At 46.0% G+C, this 22370-nt stretch overlaps 4 protein-coding genes across 9 annotated transcripts in view; 3 read left to right on the top strand and 1 right to left on the bottom strand.

Annotated features, from left to right (window-relative positions):
- Nucleotides 1-815: 815 nt before the first annotated feature.
- On the top strand, nt 816-7580 carry draxina (dorsal inhibitory axon guidance protein a; the record flags this gene model as incomplete). The annotated part of the gene is made up of 7 exons (XM_061291541.1): nt 816-967; nt 5679-6079; nt 6211-6398; nt 6466-6583; nt 6693-6785; nt 6864-6953; nt 7133-7580. Coding segments are annotated over 7 exons (1155 nt in total), but the record flags the coding sequence as incomplete, so codon positions are not given.
- A 579-nt stretch (nt 7581-8159) lies between these two features.
- Nucleotides 8160-14163, top strand: agtrap (angiotensin II receptor-associated protein). 4 transcript variants are annotated; one of them, XM_061291815.1, is made up of 6 exons: nt 8160-8342; nt 8858-8892; nt 9029-9137; nt 9262-9472; nt 11354-11507; nt 13440-14163. In XM_061291815.1, the coding sequence occupies exons 1-5, from the start codon at nt 8316-8318 to the stop codon at nt 11476-11478; spliced, it is 507 nt and encodes a 168-aa protein (XP_061147799.1). In that variant the 5' UTR covers nt 8160-8315; the 3' UTR covers nt 11479-11507; nt 13440-14163. The 4 variants fall into 4 exon arrangements, with proteins under 4 accessions (XP_061147799.1, XP_061147798.1, XP_061147797.1 ...); XM_061291814.1 differs by having other exon boundaries at nt 11704-14163; XM_061291813.1 differs by lacking the exon at nt 13440-14163 and having other exon boundaries at nt 11354-11611.
- LOC133162550 (RING finger protein 207-like) overlaps nt 13110-22370 on the bottom strand; it is an 11067-nt gene continuing 1806 nt past the window's right edge. For 2 of the 3 annotated variants that reach the window (XM_061291810.1, XM_061291809.1), the window contains 16 exons: nt 19163-19295; nt 18936-19080; nt 18632-18713; nt 18447-18522; nt 18081-18206; nt 17770-17816; nt 16956-17028; nt 16794-16862; nt 16633-16701; nt 16438-16544; nt 15048-15210; nt 14807-14992; nt 14694-14745; nt 14317-14434; nt 14028-14123; nt 13110-13665 (listed from right to left, as the gene is read on the bottom strand). In XM_061291810.1, the coding sequence (XP_061147794.1) occupies nt 13605-13665; nt 14028-14123; nt 14317-14434; nt 14694-14745; nt 14807-14992; nt 15048-15210; nt 16438-16544; nt 16633-16701; nt 16794-16862; nt 16956-17028; nt 17770-17816; nt 18081-18206; nt 18447-18522; nt 18632-18713; nt 18936-19080; nt 19163-19295 (1603 nt within the window). In that variant the 3' untranslated portion in view covers nt 13110-13604. The remainder of the gene's footprint in view (nt 13666-14027; nt 14124-14316; nt 14435-14693; nt 14746-14806; nt 14993-15047; nt 15211-16437; nt 16545-16632; nt 16702-16793; nt 16863-16955; nt 17029-17769; nt 17817-18080; nt 18207-18446; nt 18523-18631; nt 18714-18935; nt 19081-19162; nt 19296-22370) is intronic. The other variant, XM_061291811.1, reaches the window with a different exon arrangement.
- zpr1 (ZPR1 zinc finger) lies at nt 19919-21936 on the top strand. The gene has a single exon (XM_061291891.1). It carries the CDS (start codon nt 20074-20076, stop codon nt 21436-21438), a length of 1365 nt encoding a protein of 454 aa, XP_061147875.1. The 5' UTR covers nt 19919-20073; the 3' UTR covers nt 21439-21936.

The following is a 22370-nucleotide window of genomic DNA, read 5'->3' as shown; positions in this document are numbered from 1 at the left end:
AAAGGAGATGCGCTGCAGTAATGTACACGACTTGACGTGCAAACCAATTTCAAGTGGAAATGAATTCCCCAATCCGATTGATGGCTTATTAAAACCAGTAAGCGGCCTATGGGTTTATAAAAAAAAAAAAAAAACACTTGACAAAGAACACTCTTGTGTTCAAACACACAAACACGCACACACGCACCGCTAGCATTGCAACACTTGACGCAGAGAGCGACACATGCATTACAAGTTGCACTTGTTATCTGTCCACTGCAGGCTTGGCATATTCCACTCTTCTTAAAGCAAATTAGCCAATCTGAATAATACGAACAACAATTTGTTTAAGCCGGACATTGCTTAGGCCTATTTTGGAAATGCCAAGCATTTCCCTCCAGATGTGAAAGTCCGTGTCAAACTTTGCATCTACTGGGATGTGCGTGTTTTTCTGCTCTCACCACATCGCTCCGCGTCCTTCCTGATGTGGCCATCTATTTCTCTGTATTCACGATGTAGCGTCACACAGCATCTACTGGGATGTCTCAGCATCCACTACGAGGCGCTCTCTGAACATTCGTGTGATGCTGTCATCTCAGCATCCACTGCGTGATCGAGAAAACTGTTGCATTCATTTGAAATCTTTCACGTGGAATATTTTGGGAGTATCTCTTCAACGTGACGTCATTTTCTATCTCATCCCCAATCGCGACGCCCAGATTGCAATCAAGAAACAAAAAGTCAATACTGGCCTAGCCCCTCCTCCTTCACGGGCGTGGACGCGCTTCCGGGCGCGCGCTCGTGCACGAAGCCGCCAGCAACTCTCGCCCGTGTGACTTGTCTTGCCGTCTGCTGCGTGCACAGAAGAAGCCGCAGCCGTGTCGATTCTGCCCGGCGGAGCCCAACCACCAACGACGGTTGCAACAACAAAGGTTGCTCGCAACGACGTCACCACCCACCACACAGCTGATCCGAACAACAAACGCAGGTGAGACGCTCTTTACGTTTTTATGTGTTGTAAAATATCGCAATATTCCACTAGCGAGATTTTGGACACATTTAAGAGAAGCAATCTGTGTGCTTATTTGTTTTTCTGTCTGTCGTGCAGAGTTAGTTCATCCCGCATAAAGTTCGGAGTTATCAGATTGTCCTCGTAACCCAGACTATTAATGAAAGCCTGATGATGAGTTGAACTTCAAAGTAGAAATAATCTAATATTGACGTCTATCAAATCACAGCATATCATGAAACAGTGGACCCCCGCTATTCACTGGGGATATTGTCTGGGCCGTCAAGTTAATAACAACAATCCGTGTATAGTAATTGAGCTCATTATAAACGCATTGGGGGAAAAACGTTTTTTTTTTGTGTGGTTTTTTTTCTTAACCCCAAAGAATTTTGATGAACCTCAATAAGACCTTTCCATGAGAAACAAAAACGTCCAGAAAATATATACAGGTATATAAAAAAAAATGTGTGTGTGTGTGTGTGGGGGGGGGGGGGGGGGGGGGTCTGAAAATGGAAGAATCCCCACCCTCCCCCATTTCCTTGAGGTGGGGGAGGTAGTTCAATATGTCCATTGTAATTAGAATATTAATCACCTGTTTATGCATATTAACTCCACTGAAAATAAACAATTTGAGACATTTTCAACCAAGAAATACCAAATCCTTTTGTGTTTTTTGGTAAATAATCACTGTCATATTGTAAAACAAAAAATCTTCAAGAGGGATCGTACCAGATTCCATTATCTTCAGAAAAAAATAGCAGATGTAAATTAGCGGATGGACGGAACATATGAAAATACTCCACCAAATAAATCAATACGAGTACAGAAACAACAAATAAAGAACACATAATTGTGGTATAGAGATTTCATATTAGTGGAAGAGTGTCTTCCCGTGGAAATCTTCATCATACTTCCTTGACACCGATTCCTATTTCAACATGGTTTGCCAGCATCTCGTTCTTTCTCACAGTGCACAAAAGCCCCAAAGGTGATTTGCAGGGGGGGGGGGGGGAGTGAATTCATGAATAGTGAAGCACCAGAATGCAATGGATTACCTCTGCGTACCTTTTGGCTTGGCCTTCAACCTCAAACCTGAGAAGCTGCAATGAGTTTTTTCACGCCTCACTTGGGGATGATTGCTGCAGTCGTGTTGAACAAGTGTCCAAATTTCACAGGCAACGAAGCGCAAAGTTTGTTACTGCTTTGGGAGAGGAAAAAAAAAAACTTCCACACACACGTTCCATTTAAAAAAAGGCAGCCTTTGCTTTCCTCCTCTTCATATTTCTTCCTCCTCCAGCTCCATCCTTTTGTCTACTTGCCGCTCTTGGCTCGGCGGGGAGCCGCCGATGTCGCTGGTGCATTGGAACTCGCCTTGTGGGGGGGCTGGGGGGTGGCGGATGCCCCTGCTGTGCGTGCGTGCACGCGAGGCCCTGCTAAACGCTCGATAAGGGCCCCATGGGGAGCCTGTGCAAAGCTCCTCATCCATTCGGTTTTCTTTGAGTTCCACCGCGATGAAGCCATCCTCTTTTTTTCCCCCCCTTCTTTTCTTCGCTACCCGTTTCAACAGCCAATACGCACTTAATGGCTGCTAAAATAAGCAGCGTTAAGAAAATTGCTCTGCACCGGTGTTTTAACCAATAGTGGTGCACACTGCTGACTTCAAGTCAGGATGATCATTGGAGAGTTTGAATTGACTTCCGTGTAAACGCAGCCACTATTGTGATGTGAGGAGAATTTGTGTTCCAATGGTACTGAAGTCAGGATAGAATCTATCCTGACTTCAGTACCATTGGAACACAAATCTATCCGATAGATGTTAGCATCAATAATGGATTACACAACTTGAAACGGAGGGTCGCACTTACTACCGTAATTTTCGGACTATAAGTCGCACCGGAGTATAAGTCGCACCAGCCATAAAATGCCCGAAAAAGTGAAAAAAAAACATACCGTAATTTTCGGACTTTTTTTTGCGTTTTTTTTCATAGTTTGGGTGGGGGGGCGACTTATACTCAGGAGCGACTTATATACATATATATGGTTTTTTTTCACTTTTTTGGGCATCTTATGGCTGGTGCGACTTATACTCCGGTGCAATTTATAGTCCGAAAATTACGGTATATATGTATATAAGTCGCTCCTGAGTATAAGTCGCCCCCCCACCCAAACTATGAAAAAAACCCGCGACTTATAGTCCGAAAATTATGGTATTAGCAAGGCTGTGGGGTTGTGATGTTGTCCAGTTATACTCAAGTATGTCTCTATATTTTGGGATGCAATTACACTCACAGCCAGTAGGCGGCAGATTCACCAAGGACTTTAAGACATCTCACGTTGTGGTGAAAATAAAAGTTATGCCACGGCAGCGCATGGACGTGAAGGCCCCTCCATCACTAATTACACCTCCTGCTTTTGTACACCGGCAATCGCCAGCGCAGCCGTGGCCCCCCCGGATCGGGGGAGGGTCTCTGCTCTTTGCTTCTGCATCCTTTTGTCTGCTGCATCCTTTTGGTTGCTAAGAGAGATCCGAAGAGGAGCAGCAGATGGCTGCTGGAGGTTTTCCATCACAGCAGGCGTTTTGTTTTCTTCTTTTTTTCCCCCCCAGCCGTCACGCCTTCTCATCTTGTCCTTTTGCGCATCTATATGATTTTACGGCGCTTCCTGAAGTGAGCGTCTTTTGCAATTTCTTGCTAGATTAGCCGTCACTTCACACGAATGCGCCTCCCAATATGACGCTCGTCACCCTAGGGGAGGAAATTGTTGCATTCTTAAGCAAATAGAAGTATGTATGATCTCCACGCGGTCGCCTGGTTGATCTATAACTCCATTTTCAAGCTTTCATTATCTTGTGAGTAGGCCGTGCACACTTTCCACCTGGCTCATAAAGAGGTTTAGATGCCTAACTGGTTTTTTTTTATGACATCTGTGTTGGGAATCCAAAAGGGGTCCCTGGGGAGGGGCGGGGTCTGTGAGATGAGTGACTGTTACGCTGATGGATAATCTTGTGTGAGAGTGAAAGTCATCAGTTCCACATCAGCGCCTTGGCCCGGCATCCCCGTAACAGATGCTCAACCTGCTGCTAGCCACCCGCGAGACACGCTGCTGCAAATCCACCAGACGCAAAATGCATCTTTGCTTCATTTCGATTCAAGTGGATTCCTTTTCAAATATGGATGAAAACCCTCAATGTGGTCCACTTCAGCAAATTCATGAATGTTCCCTGTGTTCATAAGATAGCAGCAGATCCACCAAAGCAGTGGAAGTTACCTGTCATTATAAATCTTGTTTTAAAATAGTGCAGCTCAAAAAGAAAATGGCAGCCTCGAATTTGCTCACGGAAATAGTTCCCACATTATTTAAGCTCATCCGAGGAAGATTAAAAAAAGACAAAAAAAAAATCAGCTCTCTAAGCCGGTTTCACGTAGCTCCAAAAAGTCCCAAGACCAAATCGTCTTTTGATTCCCTGACGTACACTTTGGGCATCCCCCAACATGCTTTGCTCTCCACATCCCTCACTGCACACACACAAGCTGCCAAGCAACTGATAAGTCCTTGCTAAAGATTTCCTACTGGATGTGTTAGCGTAATCAACACACACACACAATCATCAGTAGATCAATACTCGCACCGCATTGATTGTCCGCAGCGCCATTTGTCTTCTGACGCCAAGAAGGCAGCCTGTGTGGGCTTTACTAGCCACATTATTATGCACAAGAAATTCCCAGAATTTTGCATTCAGTGCAGTTGCATGCCAACTGTGAACTATTCATTCATTTGCATATTCATGAAAATATTAAAAAAGATCACATTTGTATGATGCATATTATGTGGTTCAAGGAGAAATGTGATCTTAGTTGAATAAAATAGTATTTTTGGAAAATAGATACTGATGCTAATGAGGCTATCGTTACATTTTCAACAAGAATCTTCTTTCTTTTCTTGGATTCCTCTCGTTGTTGCTGAGGCCGGCGTATTCTTTTTCCGTCGGAGTAAACGCTTTCCATTAAAAGGCCAAATGGAAAGCGCTGCAGATTAAAGGGACAATAGAGCGCGCCCGTCGTTTCCCCTCGGGACAAAGCAATGCAGACATTCTCCGTCCCGTTCGGCTTCCGTCACACCTCACTGAAGTGTTGACTCGCGGAATGAAAACCTGGCGAGCTGCGGAACGGACGCGTGCGTGGCGTGTGCGGCGACCGCTTCGCCCACAAGTCGTTTGTTTGTGGGAGGAAGCACGAGCGTGTGACCCCGCGTCCATTCGAGATAAATGTGAGACGAAATCCCGGAGGACCAGGCCACGAATAACAGCTGGGACTTTGTGTTTTCTGCCGTCAAAGGCTGAGAGGTTTTTTTTTTCTTCTTCTTCTTCTTATCTTCCAAAGTGCCAGGCCATCCTGCATTGGCAAGATGGATTGCCTCTTCACTTACAAACGGGCAGCCGGGTTTTGTGACTACGTTGTCAGGAAAGAAAAAAAGGTCATGTTTCGGAAGCACATCTGTATTTTGTATCGATTTGCTAACCGAAGAGCAGGAGGATTTTCAGAAGAGCAGAGTTTTTGCTGAAGATGATTGAATATCGATTCCTCTTCGATCCTGCCTTTTTGGTCTACACAAAGCGACAGCTCTGGTGTCGTTTTGTAAGATGCATCTTTGCGCAATCGTATCCATTACCGCTGTTTTCTCCTCTCATCAGGTGGCGCCATTGCGCTCAAAAGACGATGGCGCCCTCCTCCTTCCTGACGCTGGCCCTTCTTTTGGCGCTGGTGTCTTTTTCCCTCACCGCCGATCCTTCCGGCGTCCCTCGCGGCAAGAGAAGGCGCAATTCCGGAGGACGCTCACGGCACTCTCTGCGGGCCGCACCGGGCTACGGCAACCTGCGGAAGGGGCGTGGCGGGCCGCCGCGTCACCTGAGCCGGCCAGAGGAGGACGGCACGGGCTTGGAGGGTCTGCGTCCGGTGCGGGTGGAAACGGGGCCGGGCCGAGCCGGCCTGAGAGAGAACCGATTGATGGGTACGCGCAAGGGAAGGGGACACGCCCAACAATCGCAGCTTCGGAAACAAGGGGGGAGACGGGACAGGGGACGTCATGGACAAGGTGCGTGAGTGCACAATGTTGTCTGTTATGCTCTGTGTTCTGATGTGGCAGTTTCCACTCTGTCAAAAGACGTTTTCTCCAAATATTTGGACCTCGCGATTCAAAGTACATCGGCGGTTTCCGTATTGCAGGCTTGTTTGCGGAGCCCCAGCTGGGCGTGTTACTGGACGAAGGCCCACCTTTGTCCTCCTCTTTTTCGGCCCCCCTGGGCGACGGTGTCTCCTTAAGCTCCGTGACCTTCGGCTCCGGATCCTCCATGGTTGCCACGGTGACCAACGGAGATCCTCCGACGCTACCCCCGGCCTCCACCGATCTACAGGTGACCCAAAACAAGCCGTCAAAAAATCTGATCAACGTTGACGTTCGATCGGTGCTACTGCCACCAGTTCGGACGGGCGAAGGGACAAGGCGAGGTGATGCCCACCCTGGACATGGCACTCTTCGACTGGACCGACTACGAGGACATGAAGCCGGTGGACGCATGGCCGTCCTCCAAGAAGAAAGGTCCGGCTCCAAAATCTTGGCACAGACTTTCCATTTTCTCAAATTCTGAATTCATTTTCTCTAAGGATTAGACGAAGCGGTCTCACTTTGTAGTCATCTCCCTCCCCAGACAAAAGACGGAGTAAAAACGTCAGCAGCGGAAACGCCACGGCGGCCTCTGATGACATAGAACCGTGTGACCACCATCTGGACTGTCTACCCGGTCAGTCGCCATCTGACGGCAATTTTCCACCCGTCGATCTTTGCTCGCCATTTCAAAGGTTTTCTTTGCCCACTGAAGGTTCATGTTGCGACTTGCGCCAGCACGAGTGCCAAGCTCACAACCGAGGCCTGAACAACAAGTGCTACGACGACTGCATGTGTGAGGAAGGTGAGGATGGAGCTGGACTTGCTATACCTAAACCGATTGGACGCCAACATCCTGTACACTCCTTTTCCTGCATGTTCAATATTTCGAAACGTTCTGCATTCCCATCGCCCAACTCCTTCTGTTCTTCCTTTCTGTATCCTGATTCATGAAATGCGGTATTTCTCTCTGTGACCTCACAGGCTTCCGTTGCTATGCTAAATTCCACCGCAAGCGACGCGTGACGAGAAGGCGCGGCCGCTGCGTGGTGCCCGAGTCGGTCAGTAGTGACCGAGGGGGCTTCATCACCGTCTGAGGAGGAAGAGGACGCCGCGACGCACTCGAGGAAGACGCCGACTGCGACCACTCGGACACGGGCGACGAGTGGATGTAAACGGGCAGACATTTGCAAGCACAAGGGAACGCCAAACCCATAAACCTGACCCCCAACCTTAACCCAAGTGTAACCCAACCCATCCTGAATATCATCTGCAAGGTGATTCCTAGTAACAAATAGCATTTGTATATATGAAGTTGAACTCAATTTTACTGATCCGCTCCTGAAATATTGCTTATTTATTTATTTTGTGTCTTGTGCTTCTACAACCTTGGTTGCGTCCAAGATTAAACGTTTTGTTGTGTAACAAATGAGCAGTGGTCAAAATGTTTATTTATTTATTTATTTATTTATTTATTTATTTATTTATTTATTTATTTATTTATTTATTTATTTATTTATTTATTTATTTATTTATTTATTTATTTGTTTGTTTGTTTGTTTATTTATTTAATTATTTAATTCTTTTTTTTATTAATTAAAAAAAAAAAAACACGTATGATGAACTAATTCCAACAATTTTCTTCTAGGAAACAATGTAAATTGAAACAAGCCATAAAATGTTTCAGGTTACATTTTATCATTTTTTTTAACTGGCGTACATAAAATATGTCAAAACAATAAAAGAATATTAAATGACAGTTAAACTATGCCTGACAAATTGGAAGTGTGAACAAGCGACACGCTGTTTACATCACCTTGGTAAAATCAATTGATGCAAGTCATGTCGGAATAATCAGCCAGATTCTATCCCGTGTTGCACTTTGTTGAATTTCCGATAACGTGACAATATTTTTATTTTCATCAAAGCGGGGAAAAGAGTTATATTTAATGGGAGGCGGCTGAGCGGGGGGGGGGGGGGGGGGGGGGGGGGTGAGTTGGCGGAAGGCTGTTGCGAGAGTGTGCGTGTGTCACATGGGAAGTAGTCAGGGTGCCGTCACATGGTTTGTGTTTGCAAGACGAGGCTGACAAAGAAAAAGACAAAGTTTGTGCGCTGTGCGGTTCTTTACTTTCAAGCTCTCAAGTAGCTTTGAGCCCCGCTGCCTGTTATGGAAATTCCTGCCATCAATCTAAAGGTGAGTCTGCTTTTTCAACTCTTGTTTTCTAGTCCCGTGGCGCCTTTTAGAACTTCAGCACACCTAAAAAATTATAATAATAAAAAAACGCATAAGTTTTCCCAGTGAGTGTTTCGAATGAATTAAAAGGGATTCAAATGGGCGTGACGAGAAGAAAACAAATGAATGCCGAAAGGTTGTTGATGGCACCTCGACCATCATTACGTCACTGCTGGGTAGGGTTTACAAACGACGGCTTGGGGGCCCAAAAGTGAATCTTTGCGTCAATCAAATTAATTTGGATCATATTTCAATCAGCCTTATAATATTGAAATCCTAAATGTTTTCAATTGCTTTACTTGGAGTCTCTGCAACTCCTGTTGCTTTGTGCAGGTCATTATCATTACAGTTGGCCATTTATTTCTTTATATATTCTGTTTTCTAACTTTCAATTTATTCATTCATTTTTTTACTTTTAAAAATAGTAATTTATTATGATTTTTTTTATTGGTAATTGTCATTTGTTTGCCTGTCAGGCTATCGTTCTGGTGCACTGGCTGCTTACAGTCTGGTGAGTGAACACGCTTTTCTTCACAAACTTGAGGAATTTCTCCCCTTGTCGACCCGCCATAGGTCACCAACCACACACACGCACACAATATTGGTCTATGATGTGTCAGTGTTCAAGTGTGTGTGTTTGTGGCCAGGGGTTGCATGGCGTGGCTGCCCACCTCGTTCGCCTGGGGCAACTTCAGCGTGCTGGCCGTGGGTGTGTGGGCCATCGCTCACAGGGACTCCATCGACGCCGTGCTGATGGTGAGCGTAACCGGTCCTTCAAAATGCCCAAACCAACATGTTGGCATTGGTTTCAAAGTTGAGGTGAAGTTGATTTCACTTTTGGCTTAGTTGTACGTTCTCGCTCTTTTTGATCGTGTGCAAGTTTCTGATCGGGATGGCGATGACCATCCTGACGGATATCATCCACTTTGGCATCTACTACTCGCTGAGCGAGCTGGCGTCCGAAAAGGGACGAGACGTGTTTCGCTTCAGCGCCGGCATGGCCATCCTGAGCTTGCTGCTCAAGCCCGCTTCCTGCTTCTTCGTCTACCAGATGTACCGCGAGCGAGGGGGCGATTACAACGTCAACTTTGGTGAGTGACGGTTCTTGGTGGACTTGGGAGCGAGTGAAGGCCTTTGAGATGGCTGCGCTATTGTCACGCTGTCTGTTTTACAGACTTGATCAGTCACAAGACTGTAAATGGCATCAAACCACGTGAAGCCACTTTGCCACTGCAAAGCGTGAAACTATCATTGCAAGCTCGGAAATTGTTTTCATCCCGCAGCGATCGATGAAGGCAAATCCATTTTCGGAAACAAAACAAGCACTAGCAAGTGCATTTGGCTTGAGGCTTTGTCAGATTTTATTTTTTTTCAATTTAGTGCTGTCAAGATGACTTGTTGGCAGTATTAGGTTTAGTGTTGTGGTTGGGTTTAGCATTGTCCTCTTTCAAAGCAAAGCGGTGTCCATTTTGCAGTTTTCCATTCTCACAAAGCAGAGTTGGAAAAGCAGGCCAAGTTTTTGCCCAGCTGAATATTTTGTGGCGCTGGCTGATTGAACCGCATATTGATGTTCTACGCCGACGCCAGCCGGCAGACTTGAGATGCTTATTAGCTGTGCGACGACTGATGTGCCTTTTAATTGGCGCCCCGCCGCAACCAGGAGCATTTAGGAGTGAGTTCCCCTCAGGCCGAAGCGCTTTAATGGCCTCGCAATCAGCCGACTGCCGCTTCATCTTAACAACACTTGAAATGTGACATCAGGTTTACTACACACTAATACAGAAAATGTTGTCTTGGAAAAGCAACACCCAAAAAGACAATTATCAGGGACTGAAAATACATTTTGTTTGCATTTTTTTTTTAAAAAAGCATATTTGAAAAGGAACAAAAATGTTTGTGTGGACGTGAATGGTTTCATGTGGAAGATTTTCCAACCTTCTTTCCTCGCATGCCGCATTCTCCCCGTGTGTGTCTCGTCTGGGAATGTTCTCACGTCCTCATTTGTCTCCTCCTCCCTCCCTTCTCCCCTTTACCTTTGACCTCTCAGACTTAGAGACCTCAGTGGACAGTCGCTGCACGACGGACAGTGCTGACAGTGCATTTATCGGCCGCCGCTATTGAGCCCCCCCCCCCATCCCAACCTCCCCCCCACTCTCTCTGCCAATCATCTCCCTTCCATCCCCCTCTGCACAGGAAGTGAGCTCATGAACAGGGAAGGACAAAAAGGACACTTTTTAGTTTCTCTCTGTCGTTTGTTTGTGTATTTATAAGTGTGTGTGTGCGTGTGTGTGTGTTTTCCGACTTTGTCGGTGCTTGTTCTCATCATGTATTATTCATGCCTCCAATCTCCAGATGCCCTACATGTGTGAATATTTGCATAGTAATCCTAATACAGTGGTGCCTTTACATACAAGTAACCTGATTTAAGATTTTTTAAGATACGAGTCGTCATGCGGCCAACATTTTGGTTTGAAGCGGAACTGAAAAAAATAGTCCTCGAGCTATTTATTGCCACCCCTAGTTGAATATATACATAAAAAAGACAATTACACCTTTCTATTTAAAGTCCGCTTAACTTAATGCTAACAAATGATGCAAAACAACATTTAGATGGACTATTATCTCATCAGTCCATTAGTCTATGCTTTTATAAAGTAACATTTTATTGAATGCTATATTCACTTTAAAAACGTTTGTTGTTTTTTTAAAATAAATAAAATACATTTCCATTCATCTCGATGCTGAATTCAAGTGTTTTGAGTTACAATCAGAGGCACGGAACAGATTGACGTGCATCGCTGCTCGGCTCTGAAAAGTTACCGGCATGTCCCGCTTTGCACGTTACAATAAATGTCATGAACATTGTCTATAAGTGATGATTTCAAAGAACAACAAAAGACACGAGTGCAAGTCTGTGACAGTGTGCCTTCATTGTCTTGTCACGGTGGGTGTGTATTTGCCAAACCTTGCAGGTTTCCCTTCCATGAGCCGAAACAGAGAAGCGTACCAATCCATCGACCCCCAACAAGACGCGTCCACCAGTACCGCCAACCCCTTCAACCAGGCGCAGGACGTCAAGCCGGCGCGGGCCTACTGACGCCCGCACGCTTATCTGCTATTATTCAGGTTGTTGCTCTTATTATTTCCCAAGTGTTTTCACGTCAATATTGTTCATTGCCAGTTGCATTTTTATTTTAAATAAAGTTTTGTAATTTGCCGTGGCGCTAGTATATGGGACTTAATTAACAAACGTAATTAACGTACAGTCTGCACTCACCAGTTTGTTACACTCAAATGTGTATTTTTTTTTTTTTTTTTTAAGCATGACATTTTTGGACCCTCAAGATCCATTGGGGAGATGGAGGACAAGAATGTAGAGGTGGGGGAAGGTTAGCAAAAATGAGCTGTTGATTAATAAGAGCAAGCTCGTACCCGTGACTCCTCTGAGTCAAGGGCGAGCGAGCGCGCGCTCGTGGCTAATTGATGCGCCATGCGGTAACAGCGAGTCCATTTGTTAACGCCGGCCACCATCCTCCCCTGAGATGTTTGCGTGAAGTGTTCAGCAAAAGAAGGAAAGACCTCATTAAGTTACGATGTCACCTTTTAAACAGTACACATATTTTATGCCACCATTTGTGTTTTATTTTTTATACAAGCATAAGGAAACCTCACATCATAATAAATAGAATTTTCCATGACTATAATGTCCACAACGTTTGGGGGAAACGTCACAGCATGAGTCGAAAACACGCTAGCACGCTAACCCCAAATCATATTCATCACAATATGAAATTATAGGGAACAAACAAATAAAATACATCTTAAAAAATCGATATATTTGTCCTTAAGTTACCAAATAAAAATATAAAATATTACTGTGCTAACGTGTTTTTTCTTGTTTTCCTTAAACGTTGAAATACTTAACGAGTTGAGCAACTCTGTTATGCTATCTGAAAATATTTCAGGCACTTGAGGGCTTTTTAGCGTGATTTAAAAAATAAAGGGCTGCTCATTATATAATCATATGTGCGGGTTTTTGTTTTTGCTGTAATTGTATTCTTCTCTTTCCTTGCTGACCTAAATTCCCCTTCGTGAAGATGATTAAACTTTCAATTTATCTTCCTCCTCCATCTTTAATGCTCAATTACGGGCTGAAAACATGCAATATGGCTTCTCACTTGTCCCTGAAACTCCAAAGCGGAACGCCAAAAATAAACTTTCGCGTGGCGTGGAATAACCTTCCGAATGGGAGAATAATGAAAAGCGAGTCGGTGGACTGTCAGGTCGGCGTGATGAACGACCTCGGGGAGGCGACGCGGGAACGCGGTCGTTTGTTACCGGCCTGTCACAAATGTATTTTTAATGAACGTGCACCTCGGACCTTCTCGGCGGTTCCCTCGGGCGAAACAACGACTCGCTATTTTCCCAACTTTTGCGGCCGTCAATAAAATGTAAATAAGCTTTTTCCTTCCATTAGTCACGACTTTATTATTATCCGCAAGCAGTTTGTGCGCTAGCGCCTTTGACAAAATTATGAAATGAATGACGTAAGGTTAAGGAGACACAAGACTAGTTCGACTCAGCAAAATAAAAATGGAGTAAACCAGCCATAAAGTCTGAAGAAGCTGTACCCCAAAACCCACAGCAAGTTTTATTTTCAATCCCAGGGCTCATACGTTGACGATCTCCTACGCTTTGATTCCATCGGAATCATTTTTCGTGGGAAAACAATTTGAACTCCCAAGTTGGCCTTGTGACATTCCACAGGGTTGGTATTAAGTCATTAACATTTGACCCCTTCTGAACGGAGCGACATCTCTTTGTAGAAGCTTCCTTCGGCCACTAGAGGGCACTAAGCTACTAGTTATGGTTGATGACATCCTGTTGCGTCACTCTTTCCAGTACGTGTTACCAGGTCACGTCTTCTCCAGAACCTTACGTGTAGGTACGTCAGATTTACCCCTGTGAGTTGTCTCATTGAGTTATTATTAGTTGTGTGTGTTCCGAGTGTTGTCTGCATGTAAAGTTTATTATGCTCTTCGACATATATGTTTGCAGAGCTCCTGTTATCTGACATTGAGGAGAGCGACAATGAAGCGCGGCGTGACATGGCCACTTAGCGCCGACACGCAAAGTTTTCTCACCCGCTGAATCCCCACCCCTCCCCTCCCAGCCTTGCTGCTCGGAGCTTGTCACGTACTCCAGGTTTGGTACGAGGTGGTGTCACTTGAGCATGAGCGGGCGGTTGCTCCTGTCCTGTTCTGGGACGCGTGTCTGCTTGTCACTGTTGACAACAAGAAGACTTGGACATTAGCTTTTGTTGTTAGAACCCCCTTTTTTTTTTTCTTCCTTTTTGTGCTCTGATAAGTCACTCAATCTCCATCTTCTTTCTGCAGAGTGTGACTGATATACCGTAATTTTCGGACTATAAGTCGCACCGGAGTATAAGTCGCACCAGTCATAAAATGCCCACAAAAGTGAAAAAAAACATATATATGTATATAAGTCGCTCCTGAGTATAAGTTGCCCCCTCACCCAAACTATGAGAAAAACGCGACTTATAGTCCGGAAATTACGGTACGTACATTATTTTTTGGGCCTACATTCTGGAGAGCAACAGCCGTGTATCATGGACTTGGGTTTTACCGGTCTTGACTCTCTTTTGCCATTGTTGCGCAATCTTCGTAAATCTTCAACATGGTTTCAGTGCGGTCATCACAGCATTCTTTGGGCTCCTGAAGCCTACAAAATATTGACAAAAATAAATGTTCATGACCTGCGACACTGGAGAATATCTCATTTAGCCAACCCATTCAATTGCTGACATTTAATTCACAGAGGATGAAGAGAAAATCAGTTCATGCCGAAAGAAGTCAATATTTTTGATGGATGGAAGGTAAATTTTATGGAAGATACGTGAAGCTTAATACCCCACCTGGGTTCCAGTCGCTCTTTGACCTTGGCGATGGAAAGGATGTAGGGGCTGATCTGCCTGGCGATGGTGGTCAAGTAGGAGTTCTCCTGCTTCAGCTGCATCAGGTCGTGAAGCTGGGCTGCAAAGGTCCAAACGGAACAAATGAAATTGTCGGTGCCCACACATAGCGACAATCGTGCCAGATATGAGCACCAATCGAGGTCAGCAAAGGTCTCTGAAAGATTATCCCCAGCTGAGGTTTCGGTTATTTGAATCGGTTTCTCGACGGTCGTTAAGCATAGACAAATAGTTCACATAAACGGTGCAGACAGACAATTTAACTATAATCACCGACATCAATTCTTGTGCGGAGAAAAAGTCAGTCAAGCGAGACGAACCTTCGTAGATCTCCTGCTCATTGGTGACCCTCTGAAAGGTCTCGTCCCAAATCTGTGAAAGGAAAACTGTGACAAGCATGTCAAAGTGAAAAGCTGGAAAAGATGAAGACAACCTCTTCAAACATGGCCCTCATGGTCTCCACTGTGGTGTATTGGGACGAAAGCTGGCTGTCGATGTGCAGCGAGCGGTCCATAATCTCGCCCATTTGCTCCGTGTTGATGACGGAGTGGTGCTTGGTCAGATCTCGGTGCAGCTCCTGGACCTGGTCCTTCAGGCTCTGAATCTCGCTCTGAAGCGTCTGCAGGCACGTGCATTTTAGATCCCTCACGGTTGATGGTGGCCGGGGCACTCACCCTGTAGGAGTTCTCGTAGTTGTTGCAGTGCTTGGTGAAGGGCGTCTCGCGCCCCTCGGCCAGCAGCACCTTGGTGCAGATGTTGCGGTGAGACGTGGGCCTCCTGCCGAACACGGAGCCGAGCGGCATCTCACTGAGAGACATGGAGAGAGGCGACTGCAGCCTGAGGTGAGGTGAGGTGAGGTGGGGAAAATATCGATCACTCCCGCTTTCTTTTGGCACGCTCGGCCATTTTACAGCAACACGGCGCAGACCGCGAGCACCAGTACGGGAAAATGAGGCACCCGTTTGAACTAAATCAAAAAGACACAAATGGAGGTCAATGGCACCAATTTGGTGGAAGGACCCTTAAAATCAAAACAACTGGGCGGTAACTTCGTACCGATGACCAAGGTTAAACTTAAAAGTAAATCGCTGATCTTTTCGAGGAATATCTGAGGATCCCTTGCATTGCATCTAAACGTCATGAAGGAGTAGTCACGCTCGACAGGCATTCCGGCATTCAAAGGTCAAGAGCGCAGAGCGGACAAACATGCACGGCGGCAACTCACGCCGATTTATCGATCAGTCGTCACGGATGCTTGAAGACGAAAAGCTGCGCTAAAGACACGGAGCCAGACTCCCGGACGCGCCGCACCGCGCCCAGCTCTTAATAAATGCCTCGCCCGCCCAGTGACATCAAATGGCCTGGAACAAAGCCGCTGAGACGTGCCAACTCGCAGATTCATTCCAGAGGGTTCTGTGAAATTATGATAAAAATAGTCGCGGCCGATCCCCGGGCCTCTCAGCGTGTTGAATGGAATTACACGTGGAGAAGGACACAAAGTTGAAGGAAGACTTATTTGTTTTCAATCCTTTCTTTCTTGTGAGAGTGCCAAAGTACAAATACTTGGTCGCCTTGAATTACCGTAATTTTCGGACTATAAGTCGCGTTTTCTTCATAGTTTGGGTGGGGGGGTGACTTATACTCAGGAGCGACTTAAATACATATACATGTTTTTTTTTCACTTTTTTGGGCATTTTATGGCTGGTGCGACTTATACTCCGGTGCGACTTATAGTCCGAAAATTACGGTAATTTTTTACCTCTCTTTACTTGAGTATCTATAGTTCGGGTGTCTTTTGACTTTTTACTCACTTCACGTTAAAATCGAAGGACTTTTCGCACTGCAATTCGCAAGATGCCGTCGACAAACCCATTCACGGAGTATGTGACTCATCAGGAAGCGTCGGGGTGACTGTGTTAGCAAAGCGCCCGTCGTCACTCAGCCTTTGTAATTGCAAACCTTTTGGGGGATTGCGAGTCGGGATGCCTCGCAAAGTGCCAAATGTTCCCGTCGGCTTTCCCGGAACAATCGATGCGGAAAACGCAATGTCGGAAATGATCTCACCTCGTGGCCACGCTGGAAGAGCCGGCCACCGAAGGGGCGCGGCGCTGGCCAATCAGGAGCAGCGGCTCCAGACAGCGGGCAAACTCGCTGCGGTAGTCGGTGTTGATCTGATGGGAGGGTTGCCGTTAACGGTGGCAAGTCGGAAGATTTCAAAGCAAAATGTTTGCATCGGACATCGCTGGACTTTGCACTGACTTTGCTGCTCTGCACCGGTCTGAGGCGGTGGGGAAGCTTGACGATCCGTTTCAGTCGCTCCATTAGTTGCTGAGGAAGCAAAAAAACATCTTCATCCAGCAGATTGAATGGGCGAAGTCGGAACGTTTCTTGCTCGCCGGTAATTTGTGGAAATCACTCACGTAACCCATGTCCAGAAACTCAAACATGTTGGCTGAGCTTAGGAAGGCTGAGCATGTGACCAGATGAACCTGCAAGCACAAATTAAGAGTTTGAAGCAAGTTTTTTTAATGAGTGAGATAAGATTATTCTTGCTGTGTGTGTTTTGTGTGTGTGTTGACTACCTGGAGTGTTGGCAGGAGTGAGGTGAGGTGTGAGAGCTGCTCTTTGAGTGCTTTCTCCTTCTCCTCGTGTTGGCTGCAAACACACCCACGCACATACCTCGTCATTGCTATACATTACAGGGATTTCATTTGGGTGTACGTATTCAGCCCTTGCAATATTCTAGCGACAGAAATCGGTTGATAATAACTGCTCATTCGCGAATCTCAAATCAGGATGGAATTAATTCTAGAGCTGGAACGATTCATCGAATCATTTTTTGATGACAGCATTTTGATGGGGCGCAATTGTGGACGTGGCCTATTTGTCGACAAGTGAATCTGTCAGTGCTCTCCTGTAACTTACACTCAGGCCCGGCACGTAAATCGCAACCCAAATAGCCTGGATCGGCCTTCCAGGAAGCGACCGGCCAGCCGTCGGTTGAGCTGGACCCCTTCCAGCCAATGGCAGAAAACATCCGCAAGGCGCAAACGAATCATTTCCCTCGCAACCCGAAATGGTGGAAAAGGCCAGTCACAAGCGAGAGCCTAAAAGCGTTCTCAAGATTGAGTGAAAATAGTTAGATACGCTTGAGTCGGCCTGTTTTGTTCCACAATGTAATGTTTTGTTGCAAATGGACGCCCATCAGTCATCTTTCACTTGTATACATTTTAATTCAACTATTATTTCGGTACCGTTTTTTTTTTCTTTGTGTATAACCAAGCGCAAAATTTTTCTTAAATCAGTTTACGGTAGTTTTATTTTGAAACTTCTGGCTTTTTTTGTCCGAAAAGGCTCACGTTGTTTTATTGTTGGTGGTGGTGATAATACTTGTACCTCTGTGCAGTCTTCAGCAGAATCTTCTTCCTCTCAGACAGTTTTTCCTGCAAAACACAAAAGCATAAACTGCTCGGAAGGCTCAACACATTCGCACAAGTGTGAAAATATTCACAAAGTGTACTTCGCTTTAACAATGGTCAATACTCTCGGTTGTCTCACAGTTAGCTCAACAGCGACCTCCAGTGGTCGCGGCGTGACATTTTTCTTTGGCGCACGAGATTGAAATTACAGTCCATTCATTGTATTGTCCACATTGCTAAAGGGGCCATTGTGTTTTGGTTGCACTTGAGATGGACTCACTCGATTACCTGCAGACTGTTGAAGAGAGAGCAGATGGCGCTCTCCTCCTCCTCCACGTTCAGACACACTTCGCCTATCATGGACCTCAGCAGGAAGATGGCCTCTCGGGTGGACGTCTGCAGCTCCTTCACCACCTGCAAGTAGAGGCTTTTAAATTATTACACGCGAGTCCAGATGGGGCACTAACAAATTCATTCAAATGGATCCTTGGCGAGATGAAGCCCATTCCTGTTGAGATCTGGACTGATAGTATCGGCACACTTTACGTATGAGTATCGAGTATGGAGTTGAATATGTTTGGAGTCATTTTTACTTATACTCAAGTGTGATTACTTTTGCCACCTGAGCACAGCTCTCAATTCCATCTCTCTTACCAGCACGGCCTGGTCCAACATTTCGCATCCTTGCATGTAGGCCGTCTCAATGTCAATGCAGTGAGTGCGACTCTCCCTATGGCACACACACACACACACACGCCGAGGGAAGGTGATGTCAGATGATGTCAGAATGAGGACAGTGTTGCGTCATCAAATAGGTTTTGTGCGGCGTGTTCACTCACACTTGCATATCTCTGAAACACTTGATGCAAAGCATGGACTTGTTCTCGGTGGAGAAGAGGATGTAGGGTTCCTCGTGCAGAACTGGCAACATGCACGCACATACGTATCCGCTGAGTTTAACTCAAAAGTTCCAAATGACTGTTGAAGCACTCATGGGAAAGACTGGATATTTCATGGAATAAACATTCCAATTTAGGTTGTACATGTAGGTCAGTGCTTCTGATAGTTGGGTCAGCGGAGAAGGCCTTGTTGGCCTTGGCGTCCCACCACTGCCAGACTCGAGTTTTCCCAAGCGTGACTCACCACATTTCCTGTGCTTGGCTTTGCTGCGCTTGGACAACGTAACAATGTCGTGGTGAGCAAACATTCGGGCCTTGTGCGTCAGCTCCCTGCAGGTGCAGCACAGCGGCTGGTTACAAGTGTTGCAGTAGAACATCACGCCTGTGTCCTGAACACAAAGCAATGTTGGAAAGATCCCAATCAGAAGTTGTGACACAAAAATATACTTTTTTGTTGATGTCACTTTGAACCTTTTTGTTGCTCTCCTGGTCGCAGTTGGCACACTGTACAATCTCATCAGCGTCTGCGTTGTTGTCCACCAGGAATTTGAGCAGGCGGTCCTCTGGCGGGAGGCTGTTGTTCCCCTTTATGATGGATAGATATCTGCAAAAAGTGAAAAAACGTCAACTGTCTAAAAGTATTCAAATCATCTGATTCCTATACAGTTGAAAGTTGAATTCAGTGCCAAGTGTAACTCAATTTTGAATTCCTAAAACACTTAATAAGTAACAACCAACAGTGAAAAAAGTGAATACAGCAAAAATAAGGCAACCCCCCCCCCCTCAAATTATCTGTGTGAACTAAAATGCCAACCTGAAAGGCACTCTTGTATTTTTCAATAAGAAAATAATATTGACATATTTATTTAATAATTCATTCATGTATTCATTTTACGGATTCAGTATACAGTATATACAGAGGAAAAAAAATGTCATTACCAATGTGAAAGTATTTATTTATTCTTCATAACGAAAAACATTTTGAAACTTTATTTATATTATTTAAAACTCAACTTTATTTATAGAGCGCATTTTCATATTAATTCATGCAAACCAATGTGCCCTACAGATAAAAATAAAATAAAATAAAAGCAGCCGAGAGAGGGAAGATTATGGTGGAAATGGTACAAATCAATTCATAAAGTTTCCATGACAAGCGAAGTTGGGAAAGCACAAATCAGTTGCAGTACTCGAAAAAACCTGAGGAGGCAGCAGAGGCTTCACAAGCCGCTCACGCCGAAGAAGAAAATGCGGAAGAAGCCGTGCAAACGTCACTATCGCGTGTGTTGACTGTGTGCTTTCTAGAATTGTCTCTCGGCTCAGCGTCAAGCGACATTTCAACCATATAAGCCAGCGAGAAATATTTTCATCGATACGACAAGATGTCTGCCATTGCCCAAGAGCACGTTCGAGGGGGGAGTGTCTTCAAAGACCTGAGCGCCGACGACGAAGACTGGCAGCCCACCGAGATCGAGAGCTTGTGCATGAACTGCTACCAGAATGGGACCACTCGTTTGCTCCTCACCAAAATCCCCTTCTTTAAAGAAATCATCGTCAGCTCGTTCAGTTGCGACCATTGCAGTTGGTCTAACACCGAAATCCAGTCCGCGGGGCGCATTCAGGAGCAGGGCGTGTGCTACACTCTCAAAGTCACAAGTAAAAGCGATTTAGACCGTGAGGTGGTCAAAATGGACAGTGCGACGACCAGGATACCCGAGCTGGATTTCGAGATATCTCCGTTCACACAGAAAGGTGCCTTAAGCACCGTGGAAGGCATTCTGGACCGAGCCGTGGCCGGACTAGAGCAAGACCAAGCGGCCAGGCAGGAGGCAGACCCCGAAGTGGCTGGCAAAATCCACACGTTCATCCAGAAGCTGAAGAAGTTAAAAGATGTAGAGGAGCCGTTCACCGTGGTGATCGAGGATCCGTCGGGCAACAGTTTTGTGGAGAACCCATTCGCCCCGCTCAAGGATGAGGCCCTGACGGTGTCGTCGTTCCGGCCCAGTGTGCAGCAGGAGAAGGAGCTGGGCCTGCGGGCCGATGACGAGCCGGACGACGAGCCTCCGCCCGGTGACGACCTGGACTCGATGCGGAGCGAGGTGCTGGTCTTCAACACTAACTGCCCCGAGTGCAACGCGCCGGCCTCCACCAACATGAAGCTGGTTCAGATCCCCCACTTCAAGGAGGCCATCATCATGGCCACCAACTGCGACGCCTGTGGCCACCGCACCAATGAGGTCAAGTCGGGCGGCGCCACAGAGGAAAAGGGCACCAAGATCATCCTGAACATCACCACCGCGTCCGATATGACGCGGGACCTGCTCAAGTCGGAGACCTGCTCGGTCTCCATCCCCGAGCTGGACTTTGAGCTGGGCATGGGGGCGCTGTGTGGCAAATTCACCACGGTGGAGGGCATCTTGACGGACATCAAGAACCTGGTGGTGGCCAAGAACCCCTTCGTGTGCGGGGACAGCGTCGACTCTGGCCGCGCACAGAAGCTGAAGGAGTTTGGCGACAAGATCGACAGCATCATCGCTGGGCAGATGAAGGCCCGCCTGATCCTGGACGACCCATCCGGCAACAGCTACCTGGAGAACGTGTACGCGCCCGAGGCCGACCCGGAGATGACGAGGGAGATGTATGAGCGCACGTACGAGCAGAATGAAGAGCTCGGGCTGAACGACATAAAGACGGAAGGCTACCAGGAGGACACTGAAGAAAAGCCAGCCCCGCCCCTAGAATCCTAAATCTCAGATTTACCTCCAATCTCATGTTTGTGTTTTATGACATCATGTTTTTGAGCTGAGCATGATAATCTCAGTTCCATTTGCTAATTTTACCCAACTAGTGGAACAAGGGCGCTCTGCCTAGTTACAATGGAGACAAAGCAAGGCCACTCGTTGACAACTTTCAAGTTCTAGCAAATAATATATTGATGAAATACTCGGACCAGCTTTCCATGATCGTTATTCATTGGCCAGGAAGAAATATTTTCAGTTGCGAGGCCCCTCAAGGATTCTGTCTTGTTTTAGATTTGCCCGCATCATTTATCAGAAAAGCGTTCAAAGTGGAAAAACTCAACTGGGCATTTTTTTCAAGAAGGCACTTTAGTAATTGTGTCAAATTTTATTTGGATGCCCTGCTGATAATTTTGGGGACTGTTTGAGGCAGCATACCCCACTGAAACAAATGTGTCATGTTTCAAAGGTAATGGGTTTCAAATAAAGGTGTCATGATGTTATCAACATTTGAGGATGGCTCATCTTTGTATTCCCGTATCAACCCAAATTGATTACAGAACATATGAACATTTGATTGACATACTTGATTATTATAGTTTGCGGTGGTGCGCAATCAATTATTATTATTATTTTTAATTTTTTGCCCAAAGAAGTGTAAAGTTGACCAGAAGACCATAACTTTTACTTTGATATTACCGTTAAACTCATGATCACGCTCAAGACTTTTGCCTCACACGGCGTGACCCCGGCCGGCCTGAAGGTTGCCGTACCATTTCATCGGAATGAAATGGATTGCTATCATGTGACCGCGTTTGATTTGCTGTAAGCTGCTGGCTATGTTGCCAAATGCCGCTACACTTTGTTTTTGCAGTGTGACTCGTAGAGCTAAATCTGAGACTGGGACGACCCACACACGCACACACCGACTCCCCGAGCCC

This window comes from Syngnathus typhle, linkage group LG11, assembly GCF_033458585.1.
Source record: "Syngnathus typhle isolate RoL2023-S1 ecotype Sweden linkage group LG11, RoL_Styp_1.0, whole genome shotgun sequence".
Taxonomy (NCBI): domain Eukaryota; kingdom Metazoa; phylum Chordata; class Actinopteri; order Syngnathiformes; family Syngnathidae; genus Syngnathus; species Syngnathus typhle.
This window is presented reverse-complemented; position numbering and strand designations above follow the sequence as displayed.